The sequence below is a fragment of the Pteropus vampyrus genome, unplaced genomic scaffold (assembly GCF_000151845.1).
Source record: "Pteropus vampyrus isolate Shadow unplaced genomic scaffold, Pvam_2.0 Scaffold19, whole genome shotgun sequence".
Classification (NCBI taxonomy): Eukaryota; Metazoa; Chordata; class Mammalia; order Chiroptera; family Pteropodidae; genus Pteropus; species Pteropus vampyrus.
In genome coordinates this window covers 593,399-610,835 of record NW_011888800.1, presented here as the reverse complement: position 1 = coordinate 610,835, position 17,437 = coordinate 593,399, and the positions used below count along the sequence as shown (strand labels likewise).

General features: G+C 41.8%; 1 protein-coding gene across 1 annotated transcript in view; it reads left to right on the top strand.

The window, feature by feature from the left end:
• The window catches only part of RYR3 (ryanodine receptor 3), a 346,270-nt gene that overhangs the window by 253,713 nt on the left and 75,120 nt on the right, over window positions 1–17,437 (top strand). The window contains exons 55-63 of the mRNA XM_023527702.1: window positions 1,047–1,122; window positions 1,239–1,362; window positions 3,775–3,890; window positions 7,258–7,325; window positions 8,276–8,397; window positions 11,940–11,989; window positions 12,392–12,452; window positions 14,288–14,526; window positions 15,903–15,984. Coding sequence (XP_023383470.1) covers window positions 1,047–1,122; window positions 1,239–1,362; window positions 3,775–3,890; window positions 7,258–7,325; window positions 8,276–8,397; window positions 11,940–11,989; window positions 12,392–12,452; window positions 14,288–14,526; window positions 15,903–15,984 — 938 coding nt within the window. The remainder of the gene's footprint in view (window positions 1–1,046; window positions 1,123–1,238; window positions 1,363–3,774; window positions 3,891–7,257; window positions 7,326–8,275; window positions 8,398–11,939; window positions 11,990–12,391; window positions 12,453–14,287; window positions 14,527–15,902; window positions 15,985–17,437) is intronic.

Below are 17,437 nucleotides of genomic sequence, written 5' to 3'. Positions count from 1 at the left end.
GAGGCCACAGGGAAAGTCTTAGCAGAACATCATAACAGCAAATTACTGTATCAAAACCCAAAACAGAACTAATAACAGCTTAGAGAGAATCTGTGAAAAGGCCCCTGGGTAAGGGGTGCTTTCCTGGTTCCTGTAGGTCCCCTCAATGATAAGAACAGTCGTATATCCCCTAGTGCAAGGGTCCCCAATCCCTGGACCGCTGACCGGTCCGTGGCCTGTGAGGAACTGGGCCGCAGAGCAGGAGACGAGTGGCAGGCAAGCAAGGAAGCTTCATCTGTATTTGCAGTGGCTCCCCAGCGCTAGCATCACCAACTCAGCCCCACCTCAGATCATCAGGCATTAGATTCTCATAGGAGCACCAGTCCCTGGTGCCAATAAGGTTGGGAACCACTGACCTAGTGGATGAAATTAAGAGCCCTAACCTTCTGCCTCCCATTCTTCCCCTCCCACGCACACTGGTGGCTGTGACCGGCCCCAGCCAGGGGCAGTTACTTCTCAGAGAATCCATCGGACCAACTCTTTGGACCTTAGAGAAAATTTCTTCCCAAAGTACATTCTTTATTCCAGGTCACTGTTTTGTGAGCCTTATAAAGATAAATTCTGAGAAGTTTTGTTTGCAGCAGTTTTCCCAAAGATGTGATTATTTTTCATTTGCTAAGCTAAAGGCATTCCGGAATTCTAGATTTTTCCTTCACCCCAACTTCTAGCTCCCTCATTTCAGGTCAGGAGTAAAGTAGTGAGCCCCCGTGACAAATGAAGTGCTGCCACAATGCACTTTCAAATGGAAATGTATGTTTCTCATAAATGCATCAAACTGCCAGGATAATAAGTTACAAGGGAAGGGCAGAATTTGAAATTATTTTCTCTGTGTATGGGAAGATATAAAACTAATGAGGTGCATAAGCGCAGACTAATTAATGATAGACACTCAGCAATGTGCTGTTAGCATTTGGTGTTGGTCTGTTCCTGAGGCTGCCTGAAATAGCCTTGCAGAGATGAACCCATTTGTCTTTCTCTCTGACTGTTGTCTCCTTGGTGGGACACAGGGAATGGTGGAGGTGGTGGCTGAGAATTATCACAACATCTGGGCCAAGAAGAAGAAGCTGGAGCTAGAGAGCAAAGGTAGGCCTGGTTCACAACATCCTCCCAGAAGGCGAGCTGACGGAGGCAGGCATGTTTTTCCAGAAGTGCAAAGGAAGTGCCAAATATTGTGTCATCTCTCACTTTCCTGACCCCAGGTGGTGGCAGTCACCCTCTCTTGGTACCATATGACACCTTGACTGCCAAGGAAAAGTTTAAGGACCGAGAGAAGGCACAGGACCTGTTTAAATTCCTCCAAGTGAACGGCATTGTGGTTTCTAGGTAAGTCGTCTTCCAGGTGATGTTAGTGGGCAGGATTTGGCTTGCGGATGTGGCCTCTCCCTCTCCAGGCATTTTATCACCTGCCTACAAAACAAATCAGAGTAAGAATAGCAGTTGAGTCTTTTGAAATGAAAATATTTTAATTTTGGAGGATGAAGCCCTCTTTTTTGACATAAACAGGATGAGTTGATAGCAATTTTTAAAAATCAGTATAGCCAAGAGTTATGACAAATTACACATACATATCTTAAACGTTTAATTTTAACTTAAAACATGTAAACATGCATTCATTCACAAATCTTGAGCTATAGGCCAAGGACTTTTTTTAGTATGTTGTTCTGTCGATGGAGTTATAAACCACATCCATAATGCATCCTCAAAGCTTTGGAATGCGGGCTTTCTTCAAGAGTACCAAGAATTAAGGCACATACAAAACAATGTAAGTGCGGTATTCTTCTAGATTTTTTTTCAATTTCCTCCCGTCCTTTACAGTTTTCCCACCCATACCTACTTTAAAAACTACATATTTGGAAATTTGTAATTAGCAGTCTTTGCAAAATATACAACTTAGTCTCATAGAATCGAAAGTTCTCTTTATGCTTTTATTTTGTTGTTTTCTGTGATATTTAATTAAATTACATAACAACAGTAAGCATAACTGACATAAACATTCTCTGAACAAAGGAGCTGATTCTTATGAAGATGCAGCTCCAGTGGGGAGATTGAATGAATCATGATTTCCTAAGATGTTTTATCTTAAACTTAATGTTTGTCAGAATTATCAGATGTTTTACATGAGAATGGTCTTGGCTGCTTAAGTCTTAAAGGTAGGACCTGTTTTCCTGCTGGTCAAATGCAGGTAGTGGGCTCCGTGCTATGTAGGAGCATGCTTGCCAAGTCCTTTGTAGAATTAAAAACAATCCAGTGTTCCTCTTCTGATGCAGCCATTCCTCCTAAAAGAAATGTTTGCTGAGCCAACTGCTGTTTCTTCTTTCAGTTTCCTATAGAATTTTTTGCCACTGAATGGCAAACACTCAAATAAAAATCTATACAAATATTTCTATTGTGTCTCATATAAAAAAAGAACAAAACTTATTTGCCATGTTGTCGGGAAGGAAAGGTCAGGCAGCGGGAGACACCCTCTAGGGACGCATTTGAGAAAGACTCCCATCGTCATGTTAATCCTGTTCTTAACACCAAGATGAAGGCTTACTGTGATTTGTTGATAAGTAACTTGCTCACAGAAATGAAAAATTCCTCTTTACTATAACTGAAAAGAAAATCAAGGAAATAGAAAAAGAAAAGAAAAAGATAATTGAATTTAGCAAACGTGTCCTAGTGGCCACTTACCAGGTGCCAGAGTCCGCAGTAGGCACTTGGATGTCCAGATGAGGAGGCGAGATCTCTGTCACCAAGGAGAACGCCTAGTTTCCTGCTGCCCACGCCTCAGACCTGCTTCAGCCTCAGCTTCCCCGTCATTTGATGATAACCCATTCTTCCCGGTGCCCAAGCCCAAAACCTGGACTCCTCTATTTTCTCGCAACCCACATCCAATCAATCCTACAGGAAATCTTGACAGTTCTACCTTTCAGATACTCCGAACCTGACCACTTCTTACCTATCTTGTCACCCTCATTCCCGGGAGAGCCTCCTACCTAGGCTCCCTGTTCCAACCCTTGTCCCCACAGTAAACTTTATACCTAGCAAACAGTAATTCATTTGCAGTGTAAGTCATATCCTGTCATTCCTCCATTCAAAACTTTCAATAGCTTCCCATCTCAGAGCAAAAGCAAAATTTGAAGGATGGCCTACAGGGCCCTAATGACTTTCTCCACTGCCTACCTCATATTCCCCTGACTACCTGCTTGCTTCTATGCCATCCATACTGGCCTCTGCTGCATTTCATCAACTCATCATGAAAGCTCCCATCTTAGGACCTTTGCACCTCTACTTCCTATGCCTGGAAAGTTCTTTCCTCGGGATACTCTTGGGCCCCTTCATCCTGCTTTAATTTTTGTTTTCTTTACAAAACTTATTAATCCCCAGCATTTCATATAATTTAAATTTTGTTCTTTATATTTCTTGTGTTTGTCTAAAGCTATCATTTAAGTTCCACGAGGTCAGGGATTCTTGCTTACTTCTCTGTTTTATCCCCAGCTCAATATTTGTTAAACAAATGATAAAAATCTTTTCAAAACATCTTTTCAGAAATTACTGTAGAACAGGGGTAGCATGCACACAGAGGCAGGTTCCAAGTGCAAGGGGGAAATTTGTCAAATGATGTGTCAGGTCACTGAGCCAAAATAACCATTAACATTTGGAAAATTAAGTTGACACAGATAGGTTTGCTGATGCACCAAAGTCACATAGTTATCTCTGTAACTTCCTGGGGTTTACTCGTTTCCAACCCAGAGGTATGAAGGATATGGAGCTGGATGCCTCCTCCATGGAGAAGAGGTTTGCCTATAAATTTTTGAAGAAGATCCTGAAATATGTTGATTCCGCTCAAGAGTTTATTGCCCATTTGGGTAAGTATCATTGTGAAATATCACAAATATGTGTGCTTCTCATAATATCTCATAATGTCAAAGAATTTGATATTTATCAAGGAATGATGCTTTCATAGGCAGGCATGTTTTTCCAGAAGTGCAAAGAAAGTGCCAAATATTGTGTCATCTCTCACTTTCCTGACCCCAGGTGGTGGCAGTCACCCTCTCTTGGTACCATATGACACCTTGACTGCCAAGGAAAAGTTTAAGGACCGAGAGAAGGCACAGGACCTGTTTAAATTCCTCCAAGTGAACGGCATTGTGGTTTCTAGGTAAGTCGTCTTCCAGGTGATGTTAGTGGGCAGGATTTGGCTTGCGGATGTGGCCTCTCCCTCTCCAGGCATTTTATCACCTGCCTACAAAACAAATCAGAGTAAGAATAGCAGTTGAGTCTTTTGAAATGAAAACATTTTAATTTTGGAAGATGAAGCCCTCTTTTTTGACATAAACAGGATGAGTTGATAGCAATTTTTAAAAATCAGTATAGCCAAGAGTTATGACAAATTACACATACATATCTTAAACGTTTAATTTTAACTTAAAACATGTAAACATGCATTCATTCACAAATCTTGAGCTATAGGCCAAGGACTTTTTTTAGTATGTTGTTCTGTCGATGGAGTTATAAACCACATCCATAATGCATCCTCAAAGCTTTGGAATGCGGGCTTTCTTCAAGAGTACCAAGAATTAAGGCACATACAAAACAATGTAAGTGCGGTATTCTTCTAGATTTTTTTTCAATTTCCTCCCGTCCTTTACAGTTTTCCCACCCATACCTACTTTAAAAACTACATATTTGGAAATTTGTAATTAGCAGTCTTTGCAAAATATACAACTTAGTCTCATAGAATCGAAAGTTCTCTTTATGCTTTTATTTTGTTGTTTTCTGTGATATTTAATTAAATTACATAATAACAGTAAGCATAACTGACATAAACATTCTCTGAACAAAGGAGCTGATTCTTATGAAGATGCAGCTCCAGTGGGGAGATTGAATGAATCATGATTTCCTAAGATGTTTTATCTTAAACTTAATGTTTGTCAGAATTATCAGATGTTTTACATGAGAATGGTCTTGGCTGCTTAAGTCTTAAAGGTAGGACCTGTTTTCCTGCTGGTCAAATGCAGGTAGTGGGCTCCGTGCTATGTAGGAGCATGCTTGCCAAGTCCTTTGTAGAATTAAAAACAATCCAGTGTTCCTCTTCTGATGCAGCCATTCCTCCTAAAAGAAATGTTTACTGAGCCAACTGCTGTTTCTTCTTTCAGTTTCCTATAGAATTTTTGCCACTGAATGGCAAACACTCAAATAAAAATCTATACAAATATTTCTATTGTGTCTCATATAAAAAAAGAACAAAACTTATTTGCCATGTTGTCGGGAAGGAAAGGTCAGGCAGCGGGAGACACCCTCTAGGGACGCATTTGAGAAAGACTCCCATCGTCATGTTAATCCTGTTCTTAACACCAAGATGAAGGCTTACTGTGATTTGTTGATAAGTAACTTGCTCACAGAAATGAAAAATTCCTCTTTACTATAACTGAAAAGAAAATCAAGGAAATAGAAAAAGAAAAGAAAAAGATAATTGAATTTAGCAAACGTGTCTTAGTGGCCACTTACCAGGTGCCAGAGTCCGCAGTAGGCACTTGGATGTCCAGATGAGGAGGCGAGATCTCTGTCACCAAGGAGAACGCCTAGTTTCCTGCTGCCCACGCCTCAGACCTGCTTCAGCCTCAGCTTCCCCGTCATTTGATGATAACCCATTCTTCCCGGTGCCCAAGCCCAAAACCTGGACTCCTCTATTTTCTCGCAACCCACATCCAATCAATCCTACAGGAAATCTTGACAGTTCTACCTTTCAGATACTCCGAACCTGACCACTTCTTACCTATCTTGTCACCCTCATTCCCGGGAGAGCCTCCTACCTAGGCTCCCTGTTCCAACCCTTGTCCCCACAGTAAACTTTATACCTAGCAAACAGTAATTCATTTGCAGTGTAAGTCATATCCTGTCATTCCTCCATTCAAAACTTTCAATAGCTTCCCATCTCAGAGCAAAAGCAAAATTTGAAGGATGGCCTACAGGGCCCTAATGACTTTCTCCACTGCCTACCTCATATTCCCCTGACTACCTGCTTGCTTCTATGCCATCCATACTGGCCTCTGCTGCATTTCATCAACTCATCATGAAAGCTCCCATCTTAGGACCTTTGCACCTCTACTTCCTATGCCTGGAAAGTTCTTTCCTCGGGATACTCTTGGGCCCCTTCATCCTGCTTTAATTTTTGTTTTCTTTACAAAACTTATTAATCCCCAGCATTTCATATAATTTAAATTTTGTTCTTTATATTTCTTGTGTTTGTCTAAAGCTATCATTTAAGTTCCACGAGGTCAGGGATTCTTGCTTGCTTCTCTGTTTTATCCCCAGCTCAATATTTGTTAAACAAATGATAAAAATCTTTTCAAAACATCTTTTCAGAAATTACTGTAGAACAGGGGTAGCATGCACACAGAGGCAGGTTCCAAGTGCAAGGGGGAAATTTGTCAAATGATGAGTCAGGTCACTGAGCCAAAATAACCATTAACATTTGGAAAATTAAGTTGACACAGGTAGGTTTGCTGATGCACCAAAGTCACATAGTTATCTCTGTAACTTCCTGGGGTTTTACTCGTTTCCAACCTAGAGGTATGAAGGATATGGAGCTGGATGCCTCCTCCATGGAGAAGAGGTTTGCCTATAAATTTTTGAAGAAGATCCTGAAATATGTTGATTCCGCTCAAGAGTTTATTGCCCATTTGGGTAAGTATCATTGTGAAATATCACAAATATGTGTGCTTCTCATAATATCTCATAATGTCAAAGAATTTGATATTTATCAAGGAATGATGCTTTCATACTGTAGTTGGTCATGATTCATTTAGACATATGGTTCTGGGGAAGAAACAGTGGCTGAGAGCCCCTCCCACCTCCACCAATTTTAAAAATCAGTTTCATCCTTGATTTTCCTACTGGGTTTGATTGAACCACTTGTCATTTCTTACGTAACTCGTCCTATTTTAACTCTCTCTTTGTTTTGCTTTGTGATCGTGGGCATTTGACTTAACCTCTCTGAAGCTCCTTTCTCATCAAGAAAGTGGAGAAAGGGTAGTAAAACAGCTTAGAGAATCAACACAAGAAATAACTACCCACAACTGCAAAGTTCTTTGTAAAATATAACATACTTTGTGAAAATCAAAGAGCCTTTCTATGGCCTTTAGAAGAGCTGCTCTGTCTACAAAATGCTATAATTATATGGCTTTTGTTTTTTTAACTCAGGCTCACTTTGTGTTACTTGTATCTTTATAGAAGCCATTGTCAGCAGTGGGAAAACTGAAAAGTCTCCCCATGACCAGGAGATCAAATTCTTTGCCAAAGTAAGTGATTCTCTGTACTTAACCATTCATTTTCTTCTTAGGATCCATATAGTTTAGGATATAAGTTAAGCTGACCAAACAAAGATACCTAAAACTCCAGTGGCTTCAATGAGGCAGGCATGTATTTCTCTGCTGTGTAACAGTCCCGAGACAAGTGGATGGTCCCAGGAGATAGGCAGCCTGCTCTGCTCCATGCCATCACCCAGAGACCCATGTTCTTCTCTGATGCTCCACCATCTCCTAAGGTGTGGTCTCTGTCAGTGTGGTCCAAACAGGCTCACCTGTATCCATCTGTGGGAAGGGGTTGGAAAGGAGAGGGGAGGGCAAGGCAATGCTCTTTAAATGTTCTATCCCATCAACTAGAACTTAGTCATTATAGCCTCACCTAGTTGCAAGGGATGCTAGGTAAGGCATTCTCTAGCTGGGTAACCTTGTGCCCAGCTAAAACAAGGGAGTTTCTATTGCTATGAGAAAGAAAGAGAGACTGCATTTGGGTACCAGTTAGCAGTCTCTGTTATACAACCCTACACAGAGGGCTGATTGCCTGTGAGGCCTTGGGATAGCCATCTTCTGAGAAGCATAGGTAGAACGTACAAGGCTAGTAATGCTAGGCCAGGCCTCAAGTGGACCTCTTATATGCTGTCCCCAAGAAGCCACATCTCAGTGCATGTGTCCCACAGGATTCCCCTGAAAGTGCTGACTCAGGGCTGTACTCATTTTCCTGTGGGCCCTTAGTTGGTGGCCCTATCCTTTCACAAAACCCACTTGGCCTCTGGTTTCAGACGCAGAAGAGGAAAATGTGTTGATAACTGAGATCAACTGGAGTTTCCTGGAAATTCCAGGACCAGTGCTCAGAGGCTTTTTACTCACCCAGAATGAGCTTTTTCAAAGGAACCAAAGGAAGAGCTTTGCTTAGCTTCCTGGAAGTTAATTTCTGGTGGATTTTCCAGGTTCTCCTCCCGCTAGTGGACCAGTACTTCACCAATCACCGCCTCTATTTCCTGTCATCCCCTCTGAAGCCGCTGAGCAGCAGCGGGTACGCCTCCCATAAGGAGAAAGAAATGGTGGCCAGGTAAGTCTACAGAAGAAAAAGAAGGTCATAGTGCTGGTATGATTTATACAGAACCTCAGGTTCCCATGGACAAAACGGTGAGTCTTCTGGAGAAATGAACTGTAACCTGATGGTTGGTAGTTCAGAGGTTTCGAGGATCATCTTGGTTTTGAAAGTAATATCTGTATATTAATTTGTCAACCAAGAGAAGTGTACCATTTGGGGGTTTCAGTAGAGCTTTAGAAAAATTTATATACCCAGGTCAACTTCTATGCTGAAATTTAGAAAAAGGTGAAGGTAATTCTGAAGCTTGGGAAAAGCAAACGTACAACATTGAGAAGAAACAGAATAACACTGTTTTCAATTCCATTCTCAGGTCTTTTTAAGATTAAAATTTTAATGTTAATTCTTACAAGTTCTTGTGTGGATGATCTGACATTTGAAATCTAGAGTGACATAATTCGGTTTCAACTCCTAATAGGAAAATTTTTTTTCCTCGAAAGCACTGGACTCCCTTCTCATTCCACGGTGCATAACATGTTCCTTCAACAGGGATAGGTACAAAGGGGATGCCCTGTGATCAGACTAAGAAGTCGATTCTACCATGCCTCTGGTTCTCTCTATATTTGATTTATAAATGACAAGAAAGGGGTTAGACTTCTAAATGGCCAAGTGTTAAGCACTGTAATGAAGGCAGACTGTCAACTCTTTCTCTAGCATCCACTGATGGTGAGCAGTGTGTATTATACTTACTAAGGGCCCAGCTCTTCGGGGAGATATTCAGTCTTAGAATTGAGCTAGCATTTATTAACCACAACGTGGCTAAGCAGTGAGCTTCATTTTTCATATGTAAAAGTTGTTGCCCTCTTGCATATCACTGTGAAATATCACAATGCTTTAAATTCGAAGAAAGCTGCCTACATATTATGATCTGCATTTTGCAGATGAGGAAATTGAGGTCTGATCAGGTACACTCCAGCACCGAAAAGTGACCTAGGTAGTAAGAATAAAAGCCCAGCCCTCTCTGATCCAAATCAAGTGCCATTTTTTCTGTACTATAATTACTTAATCTCATTTATTAAGAAACCAGAGAGTCATGCTATCAAAATGAGATACACTCAGAATCAGTTACTGACCAAAGATTTCCTGAATATTTTCAGCATGCACCAGTGTATTTTGTAAGAAGTTAGGGAATTGGGAGACAAAGTGAGGTATTCAGATAATCCAACAGAGGGCAGGTGTTTTTCTTCATTATTAATTCATGGAAATGTAACATTTGTTCAGCCAGGCACCATCTGTGACGGCTGGAATACAACCTGGAGCTGATCAGCCTTGCAAATAGCTTTCAGATCCATCAGTGTGCTCGCTGCCCTCCATGGAAGCAATCGTGTCTGCACTGGGTGTTTGCGCATTTCCAGACCCCTCTTGTTTGCATCCTTCGCCCTCACCCCACCTCTTCTACATGGGATGCATTTCACCAGTGCTTCCCAGACTCTCTCCCCTGGGATCCCTTTAATTTATCAGCTCCAGAGTCTGAGATGGGAGGGAAGTGCCTGGGGACTCTGGCTGCTCACAACTCTGGGCTAAGGACGATGCTTCTGCTTAAATCATGGGCCCCAAGCGAGGCATAAAGGGCCTTTGGAAATTTCAGGCCCTGGCCTTGGCATGCCTCAGAAAGCACATCTGACAGCAAGGGGAGCCACTGAGTTGATCTGTTTCTTCTCAAACAACCCAACCATCTGCTTTAGCTAGAAAAAAATGATATTTTGCATTTATACAGAGCATGCATTTACTTTGAAGCACTTCACCAGAAATTACTGAGTTTATCAGCCCCTAATTCTAAACACCAAGAGGGTTGTATGATTACTTTCTACTAACGTACAGAGCCATTAAGTGGCTTCAGCACTTAAAGCCCAGCAAGTCAGGTCAGAGCCACAGAACTCACATTCCTCAAGGCTGTCCCCCTCCCCCAGCTCCATGAGTTACCATTGGATACATATCTCGGGGACGGGGGCAGACCATGAGAAGAGAAAAAAAGAAGCAGTGGCCCATAATTCATTTCACACTAGCTGGCTGCCAAATTTCTGTTAACTTATTCTGAGTTCTCTTAAGCCTGGACCAGACTAGGGGTACAAACTTATTTCCACTACAAAAACAAGTGAGCAGCCATGAGAGACTTTGGCTGTGATTTCTAGTGGACAGCCCAGAAAGGCTCAGGGCACTTACTGAAAACCATGCAAAAGTGAGCAAATTCTCATCCCCACCAACACTTGAGATATATGTCTTCTCCATTTGAACCGCCCACTAATACAGTGGTCCCCAAACTTTTTGGCACCAGGGACCGGTGCTCTTATAAGAATCTAATGCCTATTAATCAGAGGTGGAGCTGAGGTGGTGATGCTAACGCTGGGGAGTGTCTGGAAATAGAGATGATGCTTCACTTGCTGAGCCACTGCTCACCCCCGGTTCCTAATAGGTCACAGACCAGACCGGTCCCTGACCCAGGGGTTGGGGACCCCTGCTCTAGTAGACTTCTGCCCGATGTGGGGTGAGAAGCACATGACAAGCTTGGAGAGAGATTGGGAAGGACCTCAGCTCAGCCTCACCTTGGAATCCCATGTCCCGTACTAGGTGTTTTATTCGACCTGCCCTCTTTCCATTCCTCCAGGAAGGACGGCTTTCTGAAGGGATTTCCAAGTGCTTGTCTAGCTGTACCAGTATCAAATAATGTCAGAGTTCTGTAGAATCTCCTCCCAAGAACATGAGCAACACAGGTTTAATGACAGCCAAGTGCTCTTAGACAGGATCCAGCAGCAGCATGTTCAGAAACATTTTGGGGGCTCTTTCCTAATTGTACAAAGTCCTCTATTAGATAGTGTGGAAAGTAAAACAATAAGACACAGGTGGACTGTCAAGGGATTCCGTGGCAGGAAATATGTGTAGGAAGCATGGATAGGGTCAGAAAGCACAAAAACGCGAATGGGCTTCCTGGCTTCCAGAAACACAGCTAGAACAGCAACCCGGTCAGGCCCACAGGCAAATGAGAGATAACAGAAAAGCAGTTTCTGACAGTGTTTTTGTCTCAAGACAGCATTGCCCAGACCCGAACCATTGACTTTCTTCCAGTCACATCTTCTTGCCCACCTCTCAACTGAGGCCTCATACCCCTAGTGAAAACTGCAAAATGGTTGGCAAAAATGATGCTTCCTTCTAGAATCCTAGCACACTCCTGAATGTCATACAAATGAACGTTTCAGCACATGGTACTCTATAGCAAGGGATGGTTTGCAGCAACCATCTCACTGCAAAATACTGTAACTGTTGCAGAAGGATTGTTTTCTGTAAGGTTGGAGCTGCCTGTCGGTCCCTTTCACAATTCTCCAGTAAGACAACGGGAACCGTGCATTTTCCTGGTGTGGTCCAGAGGATTCTTAAAGAGGAACGTGGTGTATCTTCCTAGGGTGCCGTTCAGCGCTCTTTGTTTTACAGCTTGGGGGTGGGGGAGGTACAAAGTAGGCCTTGAATCTCTGTGCCTTTCGGACTCAAGTTCTTTTCTGCTTCAGCCTGTTCTGCAAACTTGCTGCTCTTGTTCGACACAGGATTTCCCTCTTTGGTAAGTGAAAAGAGGTATTGCTAAAAGCTGCACTCCTCCCTTTAATTATCCTGAACTCACATTTTGCCTTTATTTGTGGCTTCTGCCGACAACCTGAGGCTTAGGACTAGGTGTCACCTAAATTTACCGCAGAAAATTGGTCCGAAATATGATAAATGACCTCTCTATCCCTTTAATAGCTCAGATTTTCCACACCAATGAATGTTTTAAGCTCTGCCTCTACCATTCATCATCAAGCAGATGTGTCAGGCCAGAGATAAATGCATTGTCCCTGAACTTAGGCCTGGCACTCTGTGTCAGTGGTTAATCATGCTCTGCTGTGGTTTATGCATATTGAAAAGATTGCATTTGAAAGACAAGCTGAATGGTTTGGGGAGTCACAGGTGATATTTTTGATCCTAGGGAGTGACTCTACTACAATGGTGAGCTGTCTTCACATCTTAGCTCAGACACTTGACACAAGGTAAGTCTGCCCCATTTTTTCCAATAGTTTCTGAAGACTCTCTCCCTAACCCTTTCTTCTCACTTATCATTGTACTGAAGAAGAAACATGTCGCTGCTTTGTTGGAGCTGGAAAGAGAGGAGAGACAGGGAAGAGATGAGTCTTACCCTGACATTAGCACTGTTTCTCGGTTCATGTGATGGAAAGCCACTGTCATGGCACATACTGAATGCTGAGCTAAGCGTTTGATCAATTCTTGTCTTCTCTTAGACATTCATCTTCCAGAAGATAAAATGTATAACGTGGCAAAGTGCCACTTTTTACCTATTTCTCTACAATAAAAGGAAGAGCTGCCTGATGGTGGCGAGACCATAAGCATCCTGGGAGAGTGGAACCATAGCACTCTGAGGTCAAAATGGCTAAGGAAGGAAAATCAGGGAGATGCAATTACCAAATGTTCAGAGACAAAGTTAGGTTTGAGCCCACGGCCTGAGGGTCTGGTAAGGAAAGATGGCTGAACAAGAAAGGATGTCTTAAATTGTGTGTGTGCGCGCACGCGCGTAAATTCTGGCAATATAAACAAATGATTTGATGAGATAAAATGAGAGAATAATTGAAAATAATTAACAAGGAGCTTCCTTTAGCACACTCATTATATAGGGCCCTTGTCAAATTTGGGGGAGGATACACATCCCAAAACCCAATGCAGAAGAGAAACATCAACCTGAAAGAATGGCCAAGAGATGAAAATTCACCACAAAGAATAGTTACTAAAAAAATGTTAAGGGTAATTAAAGGGGGTTTTCACGTTTTTGAGAGAAATGAACACATTGTGGAGATGTTAAAACAGTTAGCGGGATCAGAACAAAGCCTCCCAGGGGACTGAAATCCCTTGCAATTGTGATGATGGATTTTTCTTCTCCCAGAAACGTGTGCAACACCTTGAGAGAGAGTCCGCTTTTTTAAAAATGTGTCATTCCTGAGAAAACCTTAGACTAGTTAGGAAAATGATAGTTCATGGATACTTACAGGGTAGGAGCAAGGAAGCCTCACCGACTTTCCTTGTTTTTATTTTCCTGATTGGTCAGATGATGGTTGTGAAAATACTGTAGATAAAAAGCAACTGTCTTTGTAGGGTGCCTGTCATAGTCTTGTGAATATAGTGTAGAAACGTGGGAAGTAATAGATAACTTGGAGGCTTTGTTCCAGTTCTTTTATAAAGTGGTTTTGAGGGAAAGCCTCAGAAACCCATAGCTAATCTCCATGCTCATGTGGTTTTTTCCAGTGGTCTGATTAAGCTGTCTGATTTAAAAGAGGCTGATCGTCCCTCCCCCTTTTCTTTCTCCAAGCTAGGACATCCCTGCAAGCTGACAGAAATCTAAGCTTCATTTGACTTATTTTTTCTTTCTTGCTAAAAGGTCCTGCATCACAGGAATTCCAATATTACTAGCTAGGCCTAATAAAAGTTGCTTATCCCATGATGATCTGAAAGAAAAACTCCCCTCATCCTCCTTTTAAGTAGATATTTATGGAAATGTGTAGCCAGCTGCACCAAGATTCTGATAGCAGGTGACCAATATCAGTTTCATTCTAAATCGCCATCTACATTTCCTGAAGAGCTGAGCACACATTCTCTCAAACCGAGCACACCATCCAGTTGCCAAACCCGCTTTGGGAGTGTGGGATCCAGGTTTCTTCCTGGATGCCAACTCCTCTCTCTGCTTCTCCTGACCTAGTGTCAGGTGACTGGAGTGTCAAATATCTGCCCAGGTTGCACTGCAAGTCACGGGTTTCAAGAAGGGGATTGGCCGCAGATTCGGGTTATGCTTCTGGTTTTGCACATTGCTTGCTTCCAGGACTGTCATGAAGTCAGGCTCCGAGCTGGTGAAAGCCGGCTTACGAGCCTTCTTCGAAAATGCTGCAGAAGACTTAGAGAAGACTTCGGAAAACTTGAAGCTTGGGAAGTTTACCCATTCCAGAACACAGATTAAAGGTGTTTCTCAGAACATCAACTACACCACGGTGGCGCTGCTCCCCATCCTGACGTCCATCTTTGAGCATGTTGCTCAACATCAGTTTGGGGCGGATTTACTCTGTGAGTCAGATCGCCATGTGTCATAGATTTGTATGCATGTGGCCACAGATAGGAAGTATGTAGCTTGTTCAATGAGGGTTCACTGAGGGCAGAGTAGGGAGAGAATTATTCCACATTTTATTCTTCTTAGGTTTGAAAATCAAGTAGTAGACTCTCGGAGAGGAAGAAATCCTTAAATTTGAGTATGTCATATATCATCTTTTTCCACTATTATGCGGGACTAGAATGTTCCACCTACGAGTTTAGCTCCCAGTCATCGTGTTCCCACTTAATTTGAAAAGATTTTCTGAGTAACCCAGCAAGAGGCATAGGTTTGCGCCTAGGGTTTTCCAGACACTGATTTTCCTGTTAAAAAGACCTGACTTGTTCTTTGAATACCAGGAGCAAAGGAAAAGTACTAACATTTTCTTATCTGAGCCTTCAGAAGACCATAGTTAGCAGGTTTTATTTTAGTTTGCATTTAGTGCCATGTATAGCCCCCTTGTGTAAATATCCTGCCACCAAACTTATTTCATACTCCAAATGTTGACACGTGATTTTATTGAATTTAACCAGTTGTCCACAGCTAAGGCTGTGTCTCCCATATCTCTGAACAATTGAAAATCAGTTATTGTCATGGGGTTGGGGGGAGAGATGGGGGAACATCCAAACTTATTATTTCCTGTTATGGAAACAATGCACCTCCTTACTGAAAATTAAAACTTAAATTAGTCCTCATTGTGTTAAATGAGCCCCAGCCTTGTTATGAGTGCCTGACATGACCAGGGGCATGTAGACTGCAGATTTAATTCTGAGTTCCTAATAGAACGTACTCTTCCCTTAGAAATCATGGCAAAACCATGATCAGATTGAGTTGCCTTTTCAAAAGCATTCATCAGAGAACTTGGGACAGGTGGACACGAGGAATTTTGCTCTATCTCTGAGGAGGTAGAGACATTGTACATATCTTCCTAGGAAATGAACAAAAGGATCATTTAAACTTCAAATTTTTCAAAGGAAAGAAATATTGCTCTGGAAAAAATTTGACAACAGTGTCTCCCTCTACTGGGGGAAAAAAAAAATCTCATGTGGAAAGACACATTGGTTATGTGATTTCCTTTCCCTGAGAAGCAACATGACTGATCTGCATCATAAGCCCCACAAAAGAACTTGGATGGCTCAATGGGGGGTATTTTTTTGCCAGAGTTTTCTCTCCCAGTTCAGCGACAAGCATCTGGGTAGACAGGGGGCTGTAGTCATTAAAAAGAGGAGAGGAAGAAATATGATGGTTCTTGGGTGATGGCACCACGTTTTTTCTGTTGGCGGACCGTTTCTGTGTGCGGGACAGGAGAGCTAGGATGGATGAATGGTAATGACGGCTCTTTTGTTCTTTTCAGTGGGTGATGTGCAGATTTCATGCTACCACATCCTGTGCAGCCTCTACTCCCTTGGGACGGGAAAGAACATCTATGTTGAAAGGTAATTGGTGAACATTTTCAGGCTCAGAAAAATGTTACTAACAGTCTTTAAACAACAATCGCGTCTTATCAGTCCAACAAAATCAAAATGTTCACTGAAGCGGGATGGTGATTTTTAGCCTAGGTTATGAGATGTTTATGGCAGTATTAAGAAGTATAATGAGACTCTTGAGATTTATGACTTCTGTGGAGATAGCTGGTGAATGTCTGTGGCTGGAGGAGCAATATAGCCAAGCTAAATCATGTGCTGGTGACCAAAAAATGTCGAAGAAATATCTATTTCTTCATAACCACGGCTTCCGAATAGCTCCCAGAGTTCCTGTGGTTAAAGCTTGCTGGGGAAGCACAAGGGACACGAGGCAGTTGCTTCAGTGTTTAATGAGTTTCTGTGTCCCACAGTCCTGGACCTTGACCATTCTCGGCTGTCAGATTTGCTGTAGTTTTAAACAAGGCCACACTTCAGTAGCAGAAATGTTATTCAATAATCCTGAATCTGAACAAGCCGATTTGCAGAGTTCCACCTTTGCTCTCTAATCTGCCTGGAGCCCCGAGGCCTTTGCTTTCACCATCAAATGCTATGTGTTGTGTTGTGTTGTGTTCTGTTTAAATCCATGGGGAAGATCAGAAGGATAAACACAGCATTAATGAAACTGTGGACTTAGTCTTATCCTCGGAAGACTTTTTCTCCGCCCCCCCCGCCTTTTTTTTTTTTTTTTGCCCTTTCAAATGAGGAAACTGGAAGAAATTCGATTTGTGCTTAAAATTACTTAATCTGAATATCCCTTGGTTCTGTGCTCCATGTGCCTCCTTAGTTTATGAGGCCTTAATCAAACAAACCAACAGTGAATCCTTGTTTCACATCAGAAGTTACAAAAGTTCTAATTGCAGTTTCTCAATAAAGCAAAAAATGCCTTCCACTCCTTTAAGGGCTAGTGCACTAATGACTTGAAATTATGTACTAGTGACCAAAAAATGTTGAACAAATGTCCATTTTCATAATTACAGCTTCCAAATAGCTTCCAGAGTTCAAGAAATTAGTTGAAGATCTAGTGCCTAATTTATTTTGATTATGATTTTAAGTCTTAATAGTCGCATAGCTTCCCTTATTTGTTTTATATAAAACGTGGATAAATAGCTTTGTCATTTAGAAATAGGACAAAGGCAGACAAAAACTTTTAACCATGTTTTATACCAAAGCAACAAGAGAATTAATGTTATTTCATTTAATACTGAATGGCGCTTAGGGAAGGAGTCTTTAATTGAGTTCTTTCATTAAGCATTTGTGAATATTTTCTCAATATCTTAACTCTCTCAGTTTATATGTGTATATATTCATATATCTATATGTGTTTCTTTGTATAATTTTTTGGAAAACTTATGCAATATTCTCTTGGGAAAAAAGTTAAAGGTCAACTCTGAAATGTCAGACCAGAAAAAGACTGCTCTTCATATGG